The 25,461-nt window shown below is 37.6% G+C and overlaps 1 protein-coding gene across 1 annotated transcript in view; it reads right to left on the bottom strand.

Moving 5' to 3' along the window:
- The window catches only part of LOC109714750 (fluoride export protein 1-like), a 48,415-nt gene that overhangs the window by 634 nt on the left and 22,320 nt on the right, over positions 1-25,461 (bottom strand). Inside the window, exons 2-6 of the mRNA XM_020239450.1 lie at positions 4,769-5,305; positions 4,217-4,294; positions 2,711-2,809; positions 2,427-2,619; positions 575-999 (exon numbers count right to left, since the gene is read on the bottom strand). Coding sequence (XP_020095039.1) covers positions 575-999; positions 2,427-2,619; positions 2,711-2,809; positions 4,217-4,294; positions 4,769-5,290 — 1,317 coding nt within the window. The 5' untranslated portion in view covers positions 5,291-5,305. The remainder of the gene's footprint in view (positions 1-574; positions 1,000-2,426; positions 2,620-2,710; positions 2,810-4,216; positions 4,295-4,768; positions 5,306-25,461) is intronic.

Raw genomic sequence — 25,461 nt, 5'->3', positions numbered from 1 at the left:
GTATCAGGAAGCCAAATGAGCTTTTGGGCCTAACAAGTAGAAGTTTTAACTTGAATCTTCTACTTCTGCTATAGTGAGAAGTGATAGATGAGATTTTAGTAAAAGACTACTATTGCTCTTTTGAAAATATCTACTTGAATAGCACTTTTTACAAGCTCTAGCAGGGCCAAACAACCTCAAAGTCTTAGTGGAACATTCAAAAAGATTTATGAATTTTACAACAAGAAGGAGTTGACTTAAATGTTGTAGTAAATGTTAGGACAATCAGTATGAATAAGTATCACAACTAACTTTTTACGATTATTGATATTGATTGGTGAGTACAAAATAGATTTGAATGGCGCAAAGTGACCTGATTGAAATAAGTATGAATATTAAGGACGATCCATTTTTTAGAACAACAAAAAGGAACTTTATAACTACTATACAAGCTCATTTGGTAGAATGCCAACTGACAACATAGTGATAAAAAATAGAAACAAAATTATTTTCATGAATATCAATCTTACCAAAATATTAGAAAATTAAGTAAAATTGATAGCTATCTAAGTGTCAAAGAAATTTTTTTTCATACCAGTTTGTTTAGTATTGCTAATACTGCCATGAGGGACGCAGCAAGAACATTGGCACAAAGTGTCCCAATAGGGAGCCATTTGAAATATCTCTTTTCCCCAAGCCCTTGTCCATTAAGTCGTGCTAGATACCACCGAACCCAAACGCCGGGGGGTCCCACTGTGCAACCCCACCAAAGAACTGTTTCATCAGCAAGGCTATGCAGCTTAAGTATAGCTAATGCTCCGAATAGAAACCATATTGCAAGCATTGCCAAGAATAGAAGTATTATCACTGCTATATTCTGAATGCGCATTTCCACTCTCCATTGTTCTAGTTTGGATTTGAAATTTGTTAAACTCTTGTTGAATTGTTGTAGAAGCCACTTTCGAAGAGCTTCAGCTGACTCAACCCCGATTGTGATAGATTCATTGACAATAAACATCCCTGAATGTTGAAAATTAAGAGATAGTAAAAAAAAAGACAAACTTCTCAACAAAGCTGTGAACAACAACAAACTGTACTTACTAATGAATGATGTACTACACATGTACTTCTCAATCTTTTAGTGAAGTTTTCACTTTGGTGCTTAGCCTTTCGATTTACAAGGTTGAGTCCCCAACTTGTAAAGGGGCTGCTATTCACTTTTGTGTTGAATTTGAATGAACAAAAAATGCATTTGTAGTTAAATGCCGAGGGCATTAACAACGTTTTACGTGACTGTAACGTAGATTTGCAGTCATTCAATTTAACAACCAAATTCAAATGATGGACCAAGTTCATTCAATATTTGCATGTATCTTGTTGTATCTAGAAAAAATTCATTATATGCTCTTCCAAAAGCATATAATTACATAAATGCCCCTTAAAAAATTGAAATATTATAAATGACCTTCAATTTGTTAGAAACCTTCAAAAATAGCACTACTTGCTATTTTCTATCAAAAGTTATAATGAAATTCCTATTTCGCCATTGTCAGCATTGCTTTTTAAAAACAATCCAATAATCACATATCAAAAATAGTTTCATAAATGCCCATTGAAATTCAAGAATGCTTTGCGAATTAAAAATTTTTTTTTATAAATTGAGCTCAAACAAACTTCCAAATCTAAATTAATATAAAAAAAAATCAAACTAAAAAATTTATAAAATATGAAGAAGTCAAACATAATGGTTAAGCAACTTATAACTTGAAACTAATCCAAATAAAATTTTATGTTATAAACTGAGCTATCTAAACTAAAATAATGTTTGAACTAACTCATTTAACACATTTTACAAAAAAACTTATTAATTAAAAAATTTAAGATAAAATATTCATATAATATATAAGTAATTGTTAATATCTTTATATAATTTAATAAGTAAAATTTAAAATTATGGGGATTAAATTACAAGAATTCATAACTGAGGGGTCTTCATATATTTTTAGTGGCAATATGTTTGTAAGAAATTATATATTTCAAGGACTAACATTGAGATACCATATTTATAAAGATATTTATAGCATTTTTTTAATTTTAGAAGGTTATAAGTGAAAGTAATTCTTCTATCTTTAACTAATTAATTCTAACAAAAAATACTCAAAAGTAGGGGTAAAATAGTAACATTCTATTTTAAATTGACGGATGTTCATAGATGTTAATGAGAAGGGGCATTCATGAAATATATTTAACATTTGAAGAGTTATTGATGAAATTTCAAAAATTGAAAGAGCATATATGAAAATTCAGAACTTTAGGAGGGCATCAGTGAAATTGTCCCTTGTATCTAATACTTTTATCTGCCACCAAATACGAAGGTCAAGAACTCAATTTCACAGAATGATGCAATTTATCAAAATAAATTACTCTAAAAAATAGTGACAACTTACCTAGTATGACGCCAGCAAAAGCAAATAACCAATGGCCATTGGCAGACAAATCAAGCATTTTCTGATTCCACCCACTAAAGGTAGTTAGACTTCCCAAGTATCCAGTAGTCAAGCCAACTACTAAATGATCAGATATTTGGCGTATATCAGTCTTGAAAACAATCCCAAACCAGCCGATAAGGAAGCAACCTAGCTGGTACAAAGCAAACAAATAATTTTTTATAACTATATAGTGAAAAATAAATGTGTATATTTTATATTAGGTGATATGGGTAAAGACATACTATATTTGCTGGTAGATCAAGGTATAGTAGGGAATCATCGGAGGTTAGTGCGAGATCACTTGGCCCAAAGAGCTTTCCTAGTGAGTACCGTGTAAGTACCTGGTAATAAGCTTACAATTATGAATTTGTTGCATGCATGTGCATATAGGCATAACATATAATGAAAATTATATCCATGCTTGAATCTTTCTATATATGATGTACATATCAAGATTATGTCTATCCTGTGTACAAACTTCATGAGAAAGAAAATAACTTCAAATTAATGCTAGATAGTAGGAAAAACAATTAGTACAAAAGCACTTTTTAGTGTCATTTCTAATCCTTATTCTCATCCAAAAAAAGACAAGAAAATAAGTTTGCTAAAATACGAGATCTACTTTAGAATGTTAGTATGTATATTCCGTTCAGGTGTTAGGGCTTTTGCATTTTTCAATTTGTGTTTGATTGACCATATTAACTAATAAATTCAGGGAGATTTTTTATATTATTTTTTTTCTTATGTTGGATATTGCAGATATAACAAACATGTATGAACGATTGAAAATTTGGCTACTAAATAGATCTTAGAAATGAGTGAGAATCAAAAGGCAAGTCCCATGTATGACTATCGAAAATATAAAGTAAAAAAAACACTTAGATTTCCTTGAATAATTGTATAATTTATTTTCACTAAAAGTTTGAGTAAAAGAAACAAAAAGACTTCATACTTCGTTCTCTCTAATATCTATTGCGAAATGACTGCATTAATTAGAATATGAATTTGAAACAACAAAGTAGAATCAATCCCTCTTGGTTCATGAAGGAATATATAAATACGATTTCTAAATCTTTCAATTTTCTCACTACAATTTGATCTAGAGTGTGCACATATTTGTAGAAGTTCACTTGAATATGTGAGATATCACCAAAGGAGAGTTAAGATGATGATTGAATATTCAATGATTTCTTAAGCTGAATTAGTATTCATTTTTTCCCTTTATTTTTGTGGTAAAAATCATGATGATATCTTAAAGAGTGACTAGAAATATAAGATTATGTTTGAAAGTTTATAGATACTAAATGTATATAGGTAATCTTTAGGAATTTTTTAAAGATATTCTTAACTACGAAACATATCAAATGAGTCCTAATAAAATATAAAATAAAAGCTACAGTAACATCATCATTTGATGTTTCCGTTGCAAACTAGGTGAAACAACTAATAGGCATAGATTGTTTTATATAAATGTTAATGCATTAGTCATTAAAATTGAGAATCGCTTAAACAGAAATGCACAAAGAGCTAGTAAAATTTAATGAAATTAATAAACATATGATATATTAGCTTTAGTATTATCAACACACAATGCAAGCACCATGATAAGAAAGATGATTCATCCAATAAATTTGGCTCAAACACACTATGCCAATTTAAGAAACTAAGATTTTTTTTTGAAAAACCACATAGTCAACTCAGCAACTAATACCACATAATAACTATTATGGAGAAGTTATGAACTATACCCCAAAAAATCCAAATAGAGCTAAGTGAATCATGTAATTGCAACAATCCAATCTTTGGAAAATCCTGTATTGCTTACCCTGTAAAATAAATACATTAAACATTATAATAACAACTTAATAAACTGTCTCATTATTTGAAAGCAGTTTTAATTTTAACTAAGCTACATATATGAGCAACATAGTCACCCACAAATATTAAGTATTAGTATTATATATAAGGACATGATGTTATTTGACTGCAAAAATATAAGTAGACTTTGAAATAATACTACTCTTTGTGTGTTCTTAGCCAAAGTTTTCAAGTAGCTTCCTTACAGAAGTAGAAGCCAAGTATTTGACAAATAAAAAAATTTGAAAACTTTTGCTACATCAAAACGATGACATGAAATTTTGTGCCTAAAGAAACAACTCCACTTCGAAGCTGCTTTTGCTGTTATAAGAAGCTGCAACTGCTTCCTCAAATAACTACAAAGATTTACATGGCCTTACCAAACCCTTCACATAATCACATTAGACTTTTGGTCGTAGAAAGGAATAACTCATGACACGTACCTTAATCGACGATGTTTTGATAAGAACTGCTTGATTCTTGTCTACTGATGCTAAAGTGGAACCATTTGGGAGGGAGGAAACAATCTCCACCGTCAATGGCGAGATGGGCGATGCATAATTCATATCATTAGACTTTGCCACATGATTTAGAACCAAAGAATCATCAGTAACCGGTCCAACTCCCATTTCAAAACTTTTATTCTCACCACCCACAATGAAATTTGGGCTTCCATTGTCCTCAACCTCATCATCTTTCACCACCAATCGATCCCCGCTATCTCCTACTCGAGCTACAATCGAGCTATCAACATTGCCAAGTATCTCATCTGCTATCTCATGCGAAAGACTAATTAAATTCAGTAATCGATCGCCCGTATCACGAGGAAAACTTATTGAATCCTTCCTCAGAGAACTAGAGTTTGAGTTGTTTGTTCTAATTAGTGAATTTTCTCGTACTGCTGTATTATCTCCAGTGTTTTGAGCTCTTCCTTCCATTGATAAGCTCCTGGCGTAATCCCTCATAGTCAGTGAATCGAACTGCAAAGAGATACTAAGAGATTTCAAGCAAGAAAGATCATCAACACCCTCTATAGTATGATGTGGATCCATAATCTGCAAAAGTAGGGAAAAAAATGGAAAATTTGAGACTGGTCAGATGGATTTGTTAACTAAATAATCCAAATAATGCAAAAATTGTAAAAGAGGATGATCTTATGATTACAATCAAATAGTGACTCACAAGACCAAAAAGAATGAGTGCAACTTAAATTTGCTATAAAATCAAACATTTTAATTGATTTATTTATCTTGAGATATAAAGATTTCATTCATTAAACTAAGATAAACAAGAATTCATCTTTGTAAGAAACAAAATGTAAAATGATGACAAAGAGCCACAGTCAAAAGCATAGATTGATTACACTATGAAATCTTAGAATAATAATAAGGGGATATGGCCGGTGACAACAATAATCTTCTCTCTTTTATGGCTAAAATTTTATGTTCCTAGGAAGAACCCAAAAAAAAAAAAAAGAGAAAAATTTAAAGTTTCAATCCAAAGCCATTAAAAAGGCGAAAAAAAGAGTAAAATGTAAATTAAAAAATAGTGAGGTAAAAGGGCAATTTGGTGCACACAAATATGAGAGAGATCTTGTGTTTAAATCTGAAGCAGCTATATATAGAAAGAAGAAGAATCAATCTTATATTTCTTTGGTAAAAATGTATGGCCACTGCAATGTAGCTCCCGAAGCTATATTTTTTTATTTGAGACGCCTCAAATTTTGAAAATTTGGAATTGAGTAACTTTAGCAAATAAATTAGAAATTTTGTCAAACTTTACTAATAATTCTATCAAACTCAATAGTTTAAATTACTTTATACAAAATAAAACTAGGTTAATTCCTTACTAATAACTAATTTACCCGTTAATTTTAACAAATTCTATAACTTAATAAATTAGAAAAAATTAAATCATCCTTTGCATTTTTCTTTCTTACCTGTAATAAACTCAACACTTATTTTCTCTCTTATTCAGGAAAATTTTAAATTTTAGTTTTCAAACATTTAAGAAAGAAGTAGTTTTGAAATTTTCATATTGACTTTTAAATTATTTTGTTTATTTCATTATTGAATTTAAAATTATTTTGTTTATTTAATTTTTATATTTAATTAATATTTCTACAAATTAAGCACCATTATTTTTGTTTAGTATTATTATAGTAAAATTATGTTTATATATATATATATATATATATATACTTATATACTATGATACTATACAGTGAGGCTACTATGCCTATGGCAAGCACGGAGCTTCCGTGCTCTCCAGCTCGTTCTCGATGTTGCGACTTTCGAATCGTCGATCGGCTCCGTTAAACTTGATCTAGAGTATTTGGAGTACCTAGAAAATAAATTTTATTATTTTTCGATATAATTTGCCTAGTGATCGAATAGGCTCAAAATCAACAAATTTCAATGGCCGTAGTGAGCCGTTTGCAGTTTAACCGGTGTAGAAATATCCAAATCACGTGAATTTTGATAGAAAATTCTTTATACTATATAAAATAAGATCAATATATTTGATTTAAAATTTTAATGTCATATTATTACATTTGTAAGATTTTTATTTTCAGCCGTTGATTTTGAGCCCCTTCGTTCACTAGGCAAATGATATCGTAAAATCATAAATTTATTTTCTAGGTACTGTCAAATACTCTAGATCAAAGTTTAACGGAGCCGATCAACAATTCGAAGTCGCAACATCGAAAACGAGCTGGAAAGCACGGAAGACATCCGTGCTGCTTCACGATAGCATAGTAGCCTCACTCTATATATATAACTATATTATATATATATTATATATATATAATATATATATATAAAATATAAAAAAAGATTGAGCTAGAATACTATCGGTAGTAAACGAGCCGTTTTACTACCGATTTGTTTTCGATGATAGAACTTCCAAATATGACGATCGGCTCCGTTGAATATGATCTATACCACTTGAAGTGTTTAGAAATCAAATTCAATCTTTTCAACATCATTGCCTAAGATCAAAGTTTTCAAAATTTGTAATTTTAAATAGTCGATAAGAGGCGTTTTCTCGTTTAACAGCGTAAAGATATCCAATATCAATTGAAATTTTTGTTTTAGAAAATTCTTTAAACTATTTAAAACAAGATCTATAACTCTTGATCTTGTATTACAAAACTCCTATCATCATTTTTTAGAGTATTCATTTTCAAGCCATTCATTTTTCTGTTCACTTGATGGATAAAAGAACAATATCGAAAGTGCGTGAAATTGATTTCTGGTAGTTTAAATGTGTTTAGATCATATTTAAACGGAGCCCGATCGTCAATTTGGAAGCTCTATCATCGAAACCAAATTGGTAGTAAAACGGCTCGTTTACTACCGATAGTATTCTAGCTCAACTCTCTCCCTCTCTCTCTCTCTCTCATCTCTCTCTATCTATATATATCTATACTAATATATATATATATATATATACCGTACTACTAATACTATACCCGCTACCGTACGTATAAGTACACTATGTATATATATATATATATATATTGATAATGTTGTTGGTCTAATTAAACTTAGTGGGGCGTCGAACCCAAATAGAAATCGTATGAGATTCAATTTGAAACTATTTCATTTGAGACTAACCAATCTGCTTGGTACATGGCAGGGTCTCCCATCTCAAGAGGTCTATAGCAGCATTTGAATTGAAATTTGATATTGAAATTTAAAATTTAAAATTTAAAATTAAATTTTGAGTTTGTTTGAATTTGAATTCAGAATGTCAATTGAATTCAAAATCATTTTGAATTCCAAAGTTGAGTTTAGACCTAAATTTTCATTTAAAAATTTGAAAATTTTAGTTGAATTCAATTGAATTTGAATTTCAAATTTCAAATGAGAATTCAAATCTCAATTTGATTTTAAAATTTAAATTTAAAAAGTAAAATGAGATTCAAAATTTGCATTTGCTTTCCAAATTCTTGATTTTAAGTTTTAAATTTTGTGTTAAATAAATTGAATTGAAATTTTCATAATCCCACTTTTGCAAATGATGCTTTGAGATGAGAGCCTTGTCATGCCCCTGACCTAATTGTTCAAGCCCAAAATAAAATAACAGGCCAATTGAAATATAGATATCTCCCACACCCAAGACAAATACTAATTTTAAGCCTTTGTCATGCCCCAGTTCAAATCGTCAGGACTCAAAAGATAATAACAGGCCGCATCATTGAAGAACTAAGCACTCAAAAGAATAAACAAATAGATAAGGCTAAGGCTACTATACTCTTATGAGTATAGAGCCTTTTGTACTCATAAATTTTCGACCATTGAATAAAAGGATGTGCGGTTACGATAATAATAGTTTCTGGTTAGGATGATAGTGGTTCTTTAGGATTTAGTGGATGGTTGGTTGAATAGTATGATCTAACGGATGAAAATAATTAAAAGGGCAGATCTAAAAGCCGAAAACTTATGAATACAAAAGACCTATACTTATAAGAGTATAGTAGTTGGACTCAACAGATAAATAAGAGTTGGGTGTTTTTCAAAATGTTATAGATATCATCTAACTATTTATCGGCAAATTTATTTGGATCCAACCGAAACAAATACTCAACTCCAACGTAACTAAATACTTGGCTCCTAAGCCACTACAATAAAACTTCAACGCCCCGTATCAGACTCTATCATCCACTTGTCAGATTCCAACGTCCATGGAAATACCACGTGCAAAATAAAAAAAAAAAATCAACTAACAAACAATCATTTCATTGCATACAAATAACTAGTTTGCTTATTTTTAATGCATCTAGAAGTTTCCTTATGGCTTATGTATAAAGTTCTCTTGATCTTCTAAAAATTTATAATTAATTTCTGTTTAATTTTTAATTAAATTAGTTATCAAAATTCTGCACTCAATCGGAGTAGACTTTAGGCCAATGGAGTTTACATCTGATTTAAACTTGCAAAATGAATCAAGAGACACTTAGATTACCGCTATTCTCAGAATAACGAAAAAATAGCGAGCAGTACTATTTGTACATTCAAAAACTAGGTATATGTTCATCCTAGGTTATGGACTAAGATGATTATCATCCCGTATAGGGTGTACCGATAGAATTTTTCAAAAGTTACAGCTATATTAAGATTCGATCTCTAAACCATTCTGAAATAAAAATCTAGTTTCTAGCAAGCTACATCCACCCACCATGTCATTGAACTACCTCAAAACTAAGTTCCAACAGAAAGCCAGCTCAATGGTTCATGCTCAAATTACAACCAAGGCCCAAAGCTTTTTCTATTCAAGTTTGGCTTCACTAATTTAGCCAAGCCCAAAGTGCCCAAAGTCATACGCAGAAGTTTTGGATAAGGAATAAGGGCCCATTTAATACTGAGATCCATTTAACGCTAATAAGTAAAATACAGTTGAGCGGGCCGAAGCATTTATGAACTTAATGCAATCTCCTCTCAACCAAGTTTAAATAAGTTATGAAACCGAGTCTGCTCCAAACACTCATCTTCTTTCTCCCATCAATCATTAAAAAAAATATTGAAGCTCTAAACCCTATACATGATCGACCATGTACATGACCACCGCGGTTTGTGCACCTAGTTGCAGGTGCAGCGCGCGGCACTAGACAAGAAGACTTAAAAAAAAAACAGAAAAAAAAGAAGAAAGGACAGAGAAGAAAGAAGAAGATGAAAAGAAAGAAAATCACCTAGATGATTGCATCCGCGTGTGGTGGATTCACAATCCACTACCTTGATGATTGCATCGGAGGAAGTACGACGGTGGTACGGTATGAAAGAGGTTAGACTGTGGATGCAAACGACGGGGAGTCTAACCACCAATGTTCAATGCGAAACTTGTACCTTCTCTCCTAATCTTTCGATTCCATATTGATAGTTGCCAACTTTAGATAGGACACAGACAAGATAGCTGGACCCAACCACATAACTTACCTTTTCTATGTGGGATATTTATTGGAACCAAATGTACAAATCAATTTCAATCTTGGTGCTGATTTAAATCTCTTCTTAAATTAAACTAAATTAGATTATCTCATGAGATAACCCTTTTCTATAGGATCCCCAAAAAGCCTACTAATCAATTCTAATCTTAGTGCAAATCTCTTTTATTAAAATAAAAAAGAAGAAAATCTTAGGGTTCTCTCAGGAAACGGAAAAAAAAAAAAGAATCTTAGTGCTAAACTCAGTCTCTTCTTAAATTAAAATAAATTATTTTATGAAATAATTCTTGTCCTATTGGATCCCAAAAAGCATACAAATCAATTGTAATTTTAGTGCTGATCTCAATCTCTTCTTAAATTAAATTAAATTGAATTAAAATTTTTCATGAAATAATGCTTTTCCTATTGAGTCTCCAAAAAGTTCTTCAGATTTCTCTCCTTCGTTTTCATTTGAGAGTCCAACTCAGGCTTAATTATTTCCATCATACATTTAGTTCGCTCCAATCCCACCATCGTGACCAATAAATAATTAATAATTAATAATAAATATTATTATTGTATAGATAGCTCCAAAAATAAAGTAAAACAATAATTCACTCCATCCTCTAGATATATATCTTTAGAAAGCTTTATTATTGGATTCAAATCCTAAAATTTTTATTTGAAATTTTAAAATTTAAAATTTAAAATTAAAATTTAGATTTTAAATTTAAATTTTAAAAAAAAATGATTTTATTTTTGAAAATTTTAAATTTGGAGAAGAGAATGAAGAAGAATAAACAAAAAATATTAAAAATAAATAAATAAAAAAATAAAAACTCACCTTACCTTTTCTCCCGACCACTTAGTAGTCCGAGAAAGTTCCCAGCTTGATCGACGACGCTTGTCATGAGAAGATGACGGGATCCAGCACCACCACCACCACCACCGATCCTTGTCAGCGTGGTTTATTTATAAGGACCAACTCTGCAAATCCATTCTCGTTTTTCTGCTAATTTTAATATTTCTTCTTTAAATTAAATTAAAATTAAATTAAATTAAATTTGATTATCTCACGAGATATTATTCCCTTTCCCCAATTGCCCCTGACGGGCTCTCTTTTTACGGCACCTTTTACGGGCAGTTTCGGAAACAACTCTCCTCCGTAACAGGCCCAAATAATAATAATTTTATTATGTTTGTATATTACATAAAAGGTACATGTGTCAAGTAGATAAATACGGACTGTTGTTTAACCATATTATTATGAATGAAAATAGAAGGATTTGTGTGCTATTAGGATCACAGAAATTTAGATTTTTAAAATTTAAAATCTAGATTTAAGTTTTGAAATTTTAAATTTAATACTTAGGCAAATTTGAGTTCGTCTTGCAAGTGAGTGAGGTATCCCTGGTGAAAATTTTTTTTTCTTTGGTTGGAATTCATTGTTAGTTAAACTATACTTTGAAAAACTGGTGCTCTTTTGTCTATCAAATGCTTCACAGTATAATATTTCTATTGTTACAGTATAATTTAACTATACTACGTTATTAGAGATATAGTTTAATTTATAGTGGGGCAGAATATAAATTTCATTTTCGCTATAAAAGTATAAGGCCATTTGGATACCTCTAATAACATAGCATAGTAAAATTATACTATTCATTAAAAATATTATATTATGAAGCATTTAGCAGATACAAAAGAGCACCAATTTTTCAGAGTATAGTTTGATTATACTACGCAAAAAAAATAAAGTACAATAACAATTAACTCCAACCAAAGGAAAAAAAATTTACCATTCTTGGGATCCCTCACCTGCAAGATGAACTCAAATTTTAAACTTTAAATTTCAAAATTTTAAATTTTAAATTTCAACATAAATTTTTAAATTAAAAAATTAAAATTAAAATTAAAATTAAATTATAAATTTCAAAATTTAACCTAAGTATTAAATTTTAAATTTCAAAATTTAAGCCTAGGTTTAAAATTTTAAAATTTTAAAATCTAAATTTAAATTTAAAATTTAAAATTTAAATTTAAAAACTTCAATTTTAAATTTAGATTTTTAAATTTTAAATTTTAAATTGAGTTTTAAAATTTTAAATTTTGAATATCGAATATCGATTTTTGAAATTAAAATTATTATGGTTAAATTCGTGCTAGGGGTAAAATTGATATTTACAAAATATTGGATGACTTTTTTATGAAAAGTTAATCTAAAAGATGTCTATGAATATTTTTTATTTTAAGAGGGATATTAATGATATTTTTTAGCTTAGAGGGTTATTTATGAAATTTCGGTCTTTCAGAAAGTTATTGAAAAAATTATTCCTTATATAAAATACTTTACTAGCCTAAGAACTTTAGTATAGTTAAACTATACTCTAAAAAAATAGAGAAAAATAAAACAATTCATTTCAACCTCAGGAAAGCTAAAAACTTCATTATTGGATTCAAATTCTAAATCCAAATTCAAATTTTAATTTATTATTATTTTAAATTATAAATTATAAATTTTAATATTTTATTAAATTTTAAATTTTAAATTTTTTTAATTTTTAATTTTATTTAAATTTTAAAATTTAAATTTATAAAATTTAAACTTATATTATAATTTTTAATTTTAAAATTTGGACGAGAGGATTGAGAAGAAGAAGAAAAAGAAAACAACTTACCTAGTCTCCTAATTTTTTGATCGCACGCCAGTAGTCACCTCAAGAAACTCATCAATTTCGCCGAGAACACGACAACAGGGTCAGACCTAACCCTATAACCGACTCTTCTTGGTATGTGATATTCATAAGGAAAAAAAAAAAAAAAATCTACGAATCAATTCTAATCTTAGTGCTATTAATTTCAATCTCTTCTTCAATTAAATTAAATTAAATTAAATTAAATTAAATTAAATTATCTCATGAGATAATTCTTTTCCCATTGGAGCCCAAAAAGCCTACAAATGGATTCTACTCTTAGTGCTAACATCTTTTCTCAAAAAGAATTTTATTAGTGTTCATGCTCAAAAGATATATATTCTCAGTGCCAAACTCATTCTCTTCTTAAATTAAAATAAATTAAAGTAAATTATTTTATGAAATGATTCTTTTCATATAATAATATCCCCAAGAGAGGTTGGCTTCAGATTCCTTTCTCTTTTTACCCTTTTGCAACTAAGTCCCTAAACACTACTTACTTTCAAATTTGATGAAAATAAGTCAAAATTAGCTCATTTGAGCTTTACTTAGTTTTCGATCCTCCTCCGATCGTGACCAAATAATTATGAAACGATCCGACCTGCTATAAACTGATCAGAATCAGTATCCCATCCGATGTGGGACTATTGCGACATTATAGCTCTCACACTTCCGGCTGGTATTTGTCTCTGATACCAAATGCAACGATCCGACCCGTTAGCAATAATTACTCATTGGGCCCAAACAACTGGCCCAAAATGCGTAAACCCAGTTATTATTATTAGCGTGTAGGTCTCATATAAATTGATCGAAATCAGTATCCCATCCGATATAGGACTATTGGAGCGTTATAATTTTATTATTAAAAAAATGGCCATATATTACTGTTTTTCCATGTGTCAAGTAAATAATAAGAGAGCGTAATTTATCCTATAGAAAAAATTTATTATGGAATGTTTGGGTTTAAAAACAAAAAAAAAACCCTAAAAACTAAAGAATAGTCAAACTATACGACCAAAAATGGAGTAAAATAACAATCCGGTCCAACTTCTAGAAATATAAAAATCGATTATTGGTTTGAATTCAAAATTCAAATTCAGTTTTCAAAATTTAAAATTTATATTTGCAAAATTCTAATTTCAATATCAAGATTCGAATTTCAAATTTTTAATTTTAAAATTTTAGATTCTAAATTTCAAAATATTAAATTTAGATTTAGATTATTGAAATTTCAATTTTCAAATTATAAAATTTTACATATTAAATTTAAATTTTAAATGCTAAATTTTCTGTGAGATCCCTGGTGTTCAGCAGTGAAGGCTTGTCGACAGCTCTGGAGAGTGTCGGGACAAGTCTGAGTCGCATTGGCACGAAATAGACGCAAAACGGACTCTTTGCGACGCGAGAGCAGCATTTAGCAAGAAAAATCTGCAAATAGCTGTTTTTCTGCTTGCTGTACCAGTACAGCAAGTATGGTGTACCGGTACACTGCACAGGCTGTGCGCAGACTGCTCTCGGGTTGGCTTCTAGTACCGGTACGTGGGCCGGTGTACCGGTACGCCAGGTTAGATAAGAGGCTTTTTGGTCTTTCCTTCTCTCGTTGTTTTCACCCACTCCTTCTCCATCCTATATAGGATAGAAAGAGAGCAGAGAGGAGAGGACTTCAGCACTCTCTCTCTCCTCTCCTTGTGCATGACCGAGCGTGGTGGAGGAGCTCGGGTGGAGTCGTTCCGTCGCCGACGTCGCGCCGCGGAGCCGTTCGAGCGCGCGTTTGTTGTCGTTGCATCGCGAGGAGGCCGGGCGAGAGTGCGTTTTCGCCGTTCTTGACGTCGCGCCGGTGCTAGAATCGCTGTTGAGGTGAGATGTTCATCAATTTCTCCAACCATGGCAAGTCTTTATCACTTCCGAGCTCAATGATGCTGTTTCGCAGATTTTCTGCTTCGACCGTTGGCGTTTCGACTCGTACGCGACGTAGGAGGGTCGGATTGCAGCAAGACTTGGTTCGTTGGATTTAGGACTTCGAGAGGAATCCACGAAACCTTTATTTGCTTGATTTGGTGAAGGTTTTCTGGATCGGAATTATAGTCTTCTCTGCTGCTATTTTTTAGGCAGAATTGATGCTTATTGTCGGATTCTACGTGTAGAGTTTGGCGGGAGCTTGACTTCTGGCCTTTGGAGGTGTTCGGTTGATCCAGCAGGGTATTCCCTTGTGTCGGGACTTCCTCTCTGCCGGGGATTAGCGACTAAGGTGGGTTAATCATCGGCTTATACTCCTAAGTGCTTAGTAGTCAACATGTGTAAATTTCAGATTTTGTGTAGTTTACTTTAGCTCGAATTCATGGGTTATTATGTGAATTGCAAATCTGAATTTGGAGCATGTGATAACAAATTAAGTAATTTATACATGTTGGACTTGGAAATTAAATTAGGAGAAAACCGGCGAGTTGGACCTGTCATCAGTTACACTACCTGATTTAGCCCTAGGGGCCGTTGTATTATTTTATACTGTAGCAGTATCCTCATAGTGAGTATTCTAGGTAGTTTAGCTTTCAGTTACGTTCGTGCTGGGATGCCGAATATATTTTTATAGTAGCGTTCAGGTTGTTCCGGACTGTTGGGTGCCGTCGAGGTTGACGGTAGACCCGTATCGCCTTTTTTGCGACGGATTGTGCCGAAGGCACGTGACCTGTTGGTGGTTAGACCAGTTAGAGTCGGTTACTTGGATTTTGGCTTGAGGTAGAGCCTGATTGAGCTCGACAGAGATACGCTGCATACTCGGTTGGGTAGCTCCCACGAGTGCCACTCCGGAGACGCGCGTTGTGCTTTCGCGTTTGTGTCGCTCATGCCGGTTGGACTTGCTCTCCACGGACTAGATAGTGTGGAGGTAGCTGGATAGTCGCAACTGGGCAGGGACGGGTGTGTTCACAGTCCCAAGGACGGGTATGCTTACAGTCCCGATTAGATTGGGTCAGATTTGACATTTCCTACAGTTGGTTAGTGTAGAGTATGATAGTGTAGTGATTCATAGCGGTAGATTTTATTCCTGCATTTACTACTATCCTTGCTCCCTTCTGTAGACTTAATGGGTGGACCGATGTTGTTGAAGACGGCACCCACTGAGGACTACTTGTTTTACAGTAGTTCTCACGCCCTGTTGTTACCCCGTTTTTGCAGGGCCTTCGTCTTCGGCTGCTGCTGTTGCTGATCAGGATCGAGGCAAGGGCGTCGCGAGTTAGAGCCCTACCCGACGAGCCGAGCTAGAGGTGCCCCTACAGCAGGTAGTTGTTTTTTTGTTGGAGTTCATGTACATACTTTTACTTAACTCGCCAGTGCGAGTAGTTTTGTATCTTGGATTTGGCGTATGTATATGGAACTCGGTTTGTTTTATTTCTGGTTCTTCTAGCAGCTCTATACTACTTTTTGTAGTATTGTATGATTTACAGGTACAGCTATCGCTTCGTATACAGGAAAAATTTTTTTGTATACGGCGGATTTGTCGGCGTGCCTGGGGAACGTGTAATCCGGGGCGTAACAGATTAAGTTGGTATCAGAGCTTAGCATTAGGTCGTTGGGACCTAGAAAACCTAAGTTTGGCAAACCTTAGGAAGGCAAGACGCGAGAGGCGTAACTTATTGCGAAAGTCAATGATTAATTATTCTAACTCCTCCTAAAGTGGGGTGAGTGATTGAAGGAGTGCTTGTTTTGGCCTGAGAAATTATGTTGGCTGCAGACAACATAATTTTGGAGGAAAACAGGGACCGCCTTCCAGACTTTCGTTGATTGGGTCGAAAGTGTTTATGTTTCATCTGACCCCGATCTGCTCCTTTCAGCTATGTATCGTCGCCGAGGTCGACCGTCGTTACGGGAGCGTGCCCAGTTGTCGCAGGATCGTACGAGACCTTCCGAGATGCCTGAGCATGTGGAGCCAAGTGCCCGACAGGAGCAGAGTGTTCGACCAGAGGGGAGTGCATCCCCGGATTTGAGTGCACAGATAGCCGCCCTGACTGAGGTGACGAGGCAGCAGAGGGAGTTGTTGGAGAGGATGTGTGAGAGGTTAGCTTCGCCCCAGAGTTCAGCACCGACGGCACCAGACTCGTCTGTTCCACCTCTGACTACTCCAGTGACAGCACCAGCTGCAGCAGTCCCTCTGCCAGCAGTAATTCCAGTAGCGCCAGTTACGCCTGCTGGGGGGCTAGTACAGTTGACAGAGGCCGAGCAGGAGCGGTGGACGGAGAGGTTGGCTCGTTTCCGCCGTTTCGATCCACCGATTTTCGATGGCAGTTGCACTGAGGCCTGGGTTGTTGAGGGATGGGTCAGTGCGATGGAGAAGTTATTTGAAGATTTGTTCATTCCTGAGGAGGAACAGGTGTCTTTGGGAGTCTATTGCTTGGCAGGTGATGCCCACACCTGGTGGAGGAGAGTGAGGAGAGAGCAGGGACCGGTAGCGTTGTAGTTGAGATGGGATGAGTTCTGTGGAATACTGTTTGGGATGTTCTTTTCCAACAGTGTGAAACAGAAGCTCGAGGAGGATTTGAAGAGGATTCAGCAGCGGGATCGTCCAGTGCAGGAGTACATTCGGGAGTTTACTCGACTCCTAAACTGTGTGCCATTTGTGACCAGGGACGAGGCACACAGGGTCTATCTGTTTGAACAGGGGCTGAGACCCGACATTTTCAGGTTGGCGCGGACGCAGAGGTCGAGGACTCTGGATCCGTCCATAGAGCAGGCCTTGTGGGTGGAGAGAGGTGAGGTGTCACTGCAGGAGAGGACTTAGGCCGTGGGGCAGAGTCAGGACAGGAAGCGCCCCTTTTCAGATGATGCTGGAGAGTCGAGCAGCAGGCGTCCGCCGAGGCCTCCCCGATCACGCTCTCAAGGTCGTAGGCCTTCGGGGCGTCAGCGTTCTAGGGGATCCCGTCAGTAGGGACAAACTCAGAGGATACCGCAGTGTGTGATCTGCGGGGGATCACACTGGCCCCGACAGTGCGAGCAGAGAGAGGGCAGATGTTATAGTTGCGGTCAGCCCGGACATATGAGGTCAGCTTGTCCCCGTGCAGCGTCACCAGCACCATCCACTGCATCAGCGCAGCCGGCATCTCAGCCTTCTTTTGGAGCAGCTCCGAGTTTCCGCCAGGAGGACAGATCGTCTATGCCGCGTCAGGGCGAGCGGCGACAGCAGGCTCCGAGCGGCAGGGTCTACGCAGCCCAGGTGGGGGGGTCTTTAGCAGCTGACCAAGTGGTGACAGGTATCACTTTGATTTTTGGTATTAGAGCTCGTACTCTTTTTGATACCGGTGCCTCGCATTCTTTTGTTAGCTGAGCATTTACATTATTGCATGGTCTAGAGTTAGGAGCATTGTCACAGGCACGAGAGGTGCAGATTCCGGACCATGTTTTACAGGTTGCAGAGTGTTGTTGATCATGTCCGGTGCAGTTAGACTCGTGGATCATGCCCGCAGACCTATTGGTGTTAAGGCAGCTGCAGGACTTCGACGTCGTGCTCGGTATGATTGGCTGGCGCGGTACTATGCTACTATCGATTGTGGAGCGAGGACAGTGACGTTTCGTGAGCCAGGCCAGGAGGAGTTTACTTTTAGAGGCTGCAGGAGTATACTGTTTGCCACTTGGATATCTTCGGCGAGAGCTCGACAGCTAATGAGTAGATGATGTGTTGCCTTTCTGGCGACTGTTGTTGAGGTACCTACGGCGGCGCCGGGACTCGAGGATATTCCTGTAGTCCGCGAGTTTCCAGATGTGTTTTTTCTGAGTTGATGACAATGCCGCAGGAGAGGGAGATTGAGTTTGTGATTGATGTAGTTTCCGGAACTGCACCAATCTCAAAGGTACCTTATCGGATGGCACCGGTGGAGCTGAGAGAGGTAAAGGCGTAACTTCAGGATCTGATGGATAAGAGGTATGTAAGACCCAGTGTTTTGCCTTGGGGAGCGCCGGTATTATTTGTAAAGATGAAGGATGGTTCGCTCAGGTTGTGCGTAGATTACCGGGAGCTGAATAAGGTGACCATCAAGAACAAGTATCCTTTGTCGCGCATTGATGACCTGTTTGATCACCTGCAAGGATCTTGTGTCTTCTCGAAGATTGATCTCCAGTCCGGTTACCACCAGCTGAGAGTGAGGGCCGAGGACGTTCCCAAGACGGCTTTTCGGACTCGGTACGGGCATTATGAGTTTACAGTGATGCCTTTTGGATTGACGAATGCCCCTGCCGCATTCATGGATTTGATGAACAGAGTGTTCAAGCCGTTCTTTGATAGATTTGTGGTAGTCTTCATAGATGATATCTTGATATATTCCCGGAGCGATGTCGAGCATGAGGGGCACTTGAGGACTGTGCTACAGCTTCTGAGAGAGAAGAAGTTGTATGCTAAGTTAAAGAAGTGCGAGTTCTGGTTACGGGAGGTCACTTTCTTGGGCCACGTGATATCAGCAGAGGGAGTAGCAGTCGACCCGAAGAAGATTGATGCGATTCGGGATTGGCCCAGACTGACGACGGTGACTGAGGTGAGGAGCTTCCTTGGACTAGCAGGATATTACCGTCGGTTTGTGAAAGGTTTTGCGAAGTTTTCCACACCCCTCACTCGATTGACGCGCAAGGGAATTAGATTCATCTGGAGTGAGGATTGTCAGAGGAGCTTTGATGAGTTGAGACAGAGGTTGACGTCAGCTCCTATCCTTGCCCTTCCTGTGATGGGGGAAGGATTCGTGATCTACAGTGATGCGTCGCACAGTGGACTGAGTTGTGTGCTGATGCAGCATGGTAGGGTAATTGCGTATGCTTCATGGCAGTTAAAGGATTATGAGACGAATTACCCTACGCATGACCTGGAGCTTGCCGCGGTTGTCTTTGCGTTAAAGTTGTGGCGGCATTACTTGTACGGCGAGCACTGCGAGGTTTTTACTGATCATAAAAGTCTCAAGTAGCTGTTTACCCAAAAGGAGTTGAATCTGAGACAGCGCCGGTGGTTGGAGTTACTGAAGGACTATGACATTAGTATTCAGTATCATCCCGGTAAGGCGAACGTGGTGGCAGATGCGTTGAGCAGGAAGGCAGTGTAGAGCCTGAGTTTGATGACCACACAGCAGAAGCCGTTACTCGAGGAGCTACAACGGTTGAGGCTCGAGATTGTGTCCCCTGGGTCTATTGCGAGACTGATGTCTCTAGTCTTGCAGCCCACTCTGTTGGATAGGATCCGAGAGAAACAGAGTGGAGATCCGTACTTGTTGAGGAGTCGAGAGCATCTAGACCGGGGACAGGCTGAGGGCTTTTCTGTGGACAGTTCGGGAGTACTGCGGTATAGGGACCGACTGTGTGTACCTGCGGATTCAGGGATCCGAGAGGACATTTTGGGAGAGGCTCACTGTTCTCCTTATACGGTTCACCCAGGTAGAACCAAGATGTATAAGGACTTGACGGCCCAGTTTTGGTGGAATGGAATGAAGAGGGACATTGGCAGATTTGTAGCTCAGTGTCTGACTTGTCAACAGATAAAAGCCGAGCATCAAGTACCTGCTCGCAAGCTTCAGAGTCTGCCAGTGCCCGAGTGAAAATAGGAGCAGATCACTATGGACTTCGTCGTGGGATTGCCTAGAGCGCAGGGTGGCTGCGATGCGATTTGGGTGATAGTGGACAGACTGACCAAGTCTGCTCACTTCTTACAGGTTCAGACCACCTGGTCCAGGGAGAGACTCGCGCAGCTATATCTGGATGAGATTGTTAGGCTGCCTAGCGTGCCGATTTCGATCGTATCTGATAGGGATCCGAGGTTTGTATCACACTTTTGGAGGAGTTTGCAGACAGCCTTGGGTACACAGCTGCAGTTCAGCACGACATTTCACCCACAGACTGATGGTCAGTCAGAGCGGACCATTCAGACTCTAGAGGACATGCTGAGAGCGTGCGTCCTGAACTTTGGAGGAGGGTGGTATCGACATTTGAGACTAGCTGAGTTTGCGTACAACAATAGCTATCAAGCAAGCATTCAGATGGCTCCGTTTGAGGCGTTGTATGGACACAGATGTCGATCCCCTTTGTGTTGGAGTGATGTGGGTGAAAGAAAAACGCTTGGGCCTAAGATTTTGCTAGAGGCTGAGGAAAAGGTGAGAGTTGTTCGACGACACCTTTTGACGGCCCAGAGCAGCCAGAGGAGCTGCGCCGATACCAAGAGACGAGACTTAGAGTTTCAGGTTGGAGATCATGTATTTCTCAAAGTCTCGCCGTCCAGAGGGATTCGCCGATTTGGAGTACGTGGAAAGCTCAGTCCACGTTTCGTTGGCCCTTTTGAGGTATTGGAGTGAGTGGGACCAGTTGCATACAAGATCACTCTACCCCCACGACTACCTGGCATTCACGATGTCTTCCACGTCTCGGCATTGAGGAGATATGTTTTCGATCCTTCTCACGTGATTGACTTTACTCCACTCGAGATTGGCGAGGATTTGAGATACGAGGAGCGACCGTTGCTGATTCTTGCTCGGGAGACGAAAGAATTGCGCAACGTATGTGAAAGTGCAGTGGAGCCATCACGAGAAGCGGGAGGCGACTTTGGAGCCTAAGACGATGATGAGGGAGTCCTATCCCGACCTATTCGATACCCTGAGCTGAGGTATGCTTAAGTTTCGAGGACGAAACTTTTTGTAGTGGGGGAGGATGTGAGATCCCTGGTGTTCAGCAGTGAAGGCTTGTCGACAACTCTGGAGAGTGTCGGGACAAGTCTGAGTCGCGTTCGCGTGAAATAGACGCAAAACGGACTCTGTGCGACGCGAGAGCAACATTTAGCAAGAAAAATCTGCAAATAGCTATTTTTTTGCTTGCTGTACAGATACAGCAAGTATGATGTACCGGTACACTGCACAGGCTGCGCGCAAACTGCTCTCCGGTTGGCTTCTAGTTCCGTTACGTGGGCCCGTGTACCGGTACGCCAGGTTAGGTAAGGGGCTTTTTGGACTTTCCTTCCCTCGTTGTTTTCACCCACTCCTTCCCTCCTATATAGGATAGAAAGAGAGCAGAGAGGAGAGGACTTCAGCACTCTCTCTCTCCTCTCCTTGTGCATGACCGAGCGTGGTGGAGGAGCTCGGGTGGAGTCGTTCCGTCGCCGATATCGCGCCGTGGAGCCGTTCGAGTGCACGTTTGTTGCCGTTGCATCACGAGGAGGCCGGGCGAGAGTGCGTTTTCGCCGTTCTTGACGTCGCGCCGGTGCTAGAATCGCTGTTGAGGTGAGATGTTCATCAATTTCTCCAACCATGGCAAGTCTTTATCACTTCCGAGCTCAATGATGCTATTTCGCAGATTTTCTGCGTCGACCGTTGGTGTTTTGACTCGTACGCGACGTAGGAGCGTCGGATTGCAGCGAGACTTGGTTCTTTGGATTCAGGACATCGAGAGGAATCCACGAAGCCCTTATTTGCTAGATTTGGTGAAGGTTTGCTCGGTCAGAATTATAGTCTTCTCTGCTGCTATTTTTTAGGCAGAATTGATGCTTATTGTCGGATTCTACGTGTAGAGTTTGGCGAGAGCTTGACTTCTGGCCTTTGGAGGTGTTCGGTTGATCTAGCAGGGTATTCCCTTGTGTCAGGACTTCCTCGCTGCCGGGGATTAGCGACTAAGGTGGGTTAATCAACGGCTTATACTCCTAAGTGCTTAGTAGTCAACATGTGTAAATTTCAGATTTTGTGTAGTTTACTTTAGCTCGAATTCATAGGTTATTATGTGAATTGCAAATTTGAATTTGGAGCATGTGATAATAAATTAAGTAATTTATATATGTTGGACTTGGAAATTAAATTAGGAGAAAACCGGCGAGTTGGACCTGTCATCAGTTACACTACCTGATTTAGCCCTAGGGACCGTTGTATTATTTTATACTGTAGCAGTATCCTCATACTGAGTATTCTAGGTAGTTTAGCTTTCAGTTACGCTCGTTCTGGGATGCCGAGTATATTTTTATAGTAGTGTTCAGGCTGTTCCGGACTGTTGGGTGCCGTCGAGGTTGACGGTAGACCCGTATCGCCTTTTTGGCGATGGATTGTGCCGAGGGCACGTGACCTGTTGGTGGTTAGACCAGTTAGAGTCGGTTACTTGAATTTTGGCTTGAGGTAGAGCCTGATTGAGCTCGACAGAGATACGCTGCATACTCGGTTGGGTAGCTCCCATGAGTGCCACTCCGGAGACGCGCGTTGTGCTTTCGCGTTGGTGTCGTTCATGCCGGTTGGACTTGCTCTCCACGGACTAGATAATGTGGAGGTAGTTGGATAGTCGCAACTGGGCAGGGACGGGTGTGTTCACAGTCCCAGGGACGAGTATGGTTACAGTCCCGATTAGATTGGGTCAGATTTGACATTTCCTACAGTTGATTAGTGTAGAGCATAATAGTGTAGTGATTCATAGCGGTAGATTTTATTCCTGCATTTACTACTATCCTTGTTCCCTTCTGTAGACTTAGTGGGTGGACCGATGTTGTTAATGGCGGCACCCACTGAGAACTGCTTGTTTTACAGTAGTTCTCACGCCCTGTTGTTACCCCGTTTTTACAGAGCCTTCGTCTTCGGCTGCTGCTGTTGCTAATCAGAATCGAGGCAAGGGTGTCGCGAGTTAGACCCCTACCCGACGAGCCGAGCTAGAGGTGCCCCTACAGCAGGTAGTTGTTTCTTTGTTGGAGTTCATGTACATACTTTTACTTAACTCGCCAGTGCGAGTAGTTTTGTATCTTGGATTTGGCGTATGTATATGGAACTCGGTTTGTTTTATTTCTGGTTCTTTTAGCAGCTCTATACTACTTTTTGTGGTATTGTATGATTTACATGTACAGTTATCGCTTCGTATACAGGAAAAATTCCTTTGTATACGGCGAATTTATCGGCGTGTCCGGAAAACGTGTAATCCGAGGCGTGACATTTACAACTTTCATAATTCTAAATTTATCTTTGAAATTTCAAAATTTTAAATTTTAAATTTGATAATTTAAATTTTTCTTTGAAATTCAAAGTAAAAATTTTTAAAATTTAAAATTTTAATTTTAATTTTTTTATTTCAAGATGTTGTAATTAGATTTCATGTTTTAAATTTTTAAATTTTAAATTAATTTTAATCTTCAAATTATAATTTTAAAATTTAAATTTTAATGGTAAATATTGAATTGTTAGAAATTTATTTAATTTTGATTTTTAAGCAATTTGCTTAATTTTTCAATCTTTCTTAAGAATGTAATTCATTCAATTTCATATTGTTAGGGTTTTCCTAATTATCATGGGCGATAGAACCAAAGGGGAACAAATGTGCAGCCTGGAGGTTTCGAACGCCCAGAAATGGGTTTTGGGCGCCCGAAAGTGGCCATTTCTGCAGTTGTATCAGAATTGAAGCATTTGTTCCTGAGGTTCATCCGACCCTATGTTCACCCTATAAATAGCTGAGGAGAGTCCCTGGTGAGCTCTTTTCCTCTCTTCTTCACAGTGATCCTCTACTTTGCATTCCAACCCCTCCAAATCACTCAAATTGTATCAAAGGTCCACAAATTCAGCTTTAGGAGTGCTGATTCTGCAGTTTTTCAGCGACGACCTTCGATGTTTTGGCTCGTGTGCGACATAGGAAAGTTGGATTGTGGTGAAACTTGGTTTGCTGGATTGTAGACGTCCAGAGGAATCCACGAAGCCCAGAATTGCAGATTTTGGTTGAGGTTAGCTTGGTCGAACTCAAGTTCTTCTATGCTGCTGTTGTTTTGAGCAGATTTTCAGGTTTGTGAGTTTTCTTTGATACTATCTTTGGAGGCAGGGGGATTTTGGACCTGAGTTTGATACTTCATCATTATTCATTGGATTTGGAATTTGCCTCACATGAATTGGAGATTATTAGGTGAGTTTTGACATTGGAGTTGAGACAAATTAAGCTTAAGTGCTGAAATTTGGTGAATTGATAGATTTTGATGAATTTTTGGGTATAGATCCTTCGAGTAGCTTTGTTGCTGCCGGGGATTTGCTCTAGAGGTTGGTGTTACATCGGTTTTACTTCTAAGGGCTTGTAGTCAACATGTATGATTTCGGTTCTTGCATATCATGTTGTAGCTCAAATTCGTTGATTATAGCATGTATGAAATCTGAATTGGGAGTATGATTATTAATTAGATGAATATACATGTTGGACTTGAAACTTAACTTAGGAGAAAACCAGCGATTCGACCTGTCATATGATTCTACTACCTGATTTAGCTCTAGGAGCCGTGGTTTGATTGTATCACTGCTGTTTCAGCGCGGTGGATATCCGGAGTAGTTTAGAATGCATTTACGCTCATGCTGGGATGCCGAGCTTATTTTTACAACAGAGTCTAGGTTGTTTCGGATTGTCGGGTGCCGTCGGGGTGGACGGTGGACCTAGATTCCTGTTTTTGGTCTCAGATTGTGCCGAGGGCACGTGGGTTTTGTTTCTAGACCTGTTTTGACCCTAGCTACTTGACTTTGGCTTGTTAGAGCCTGATTGAGCTCAACAGAGATACGCTGCATACTCGGTTGGG

Source organism: Ananas comosus, linkage group 9 (assembly GCF_001540865.1).
Source record: "Ananas comosus cultivar F153 linkage group 9, ASM154086v1, whole genome shotgun sequence".
Lineage (NCBI taxonomy): Eukaryota > Viridiplantae > Streptophyta > Magnoliopsida > Poales > Bromeliaceae > Ananas > Ananas comosus.
Note: the sequence above shows the minus strand (reverse complement) of the source record. Positions and strands in the feature narration are given on the sequence as shown.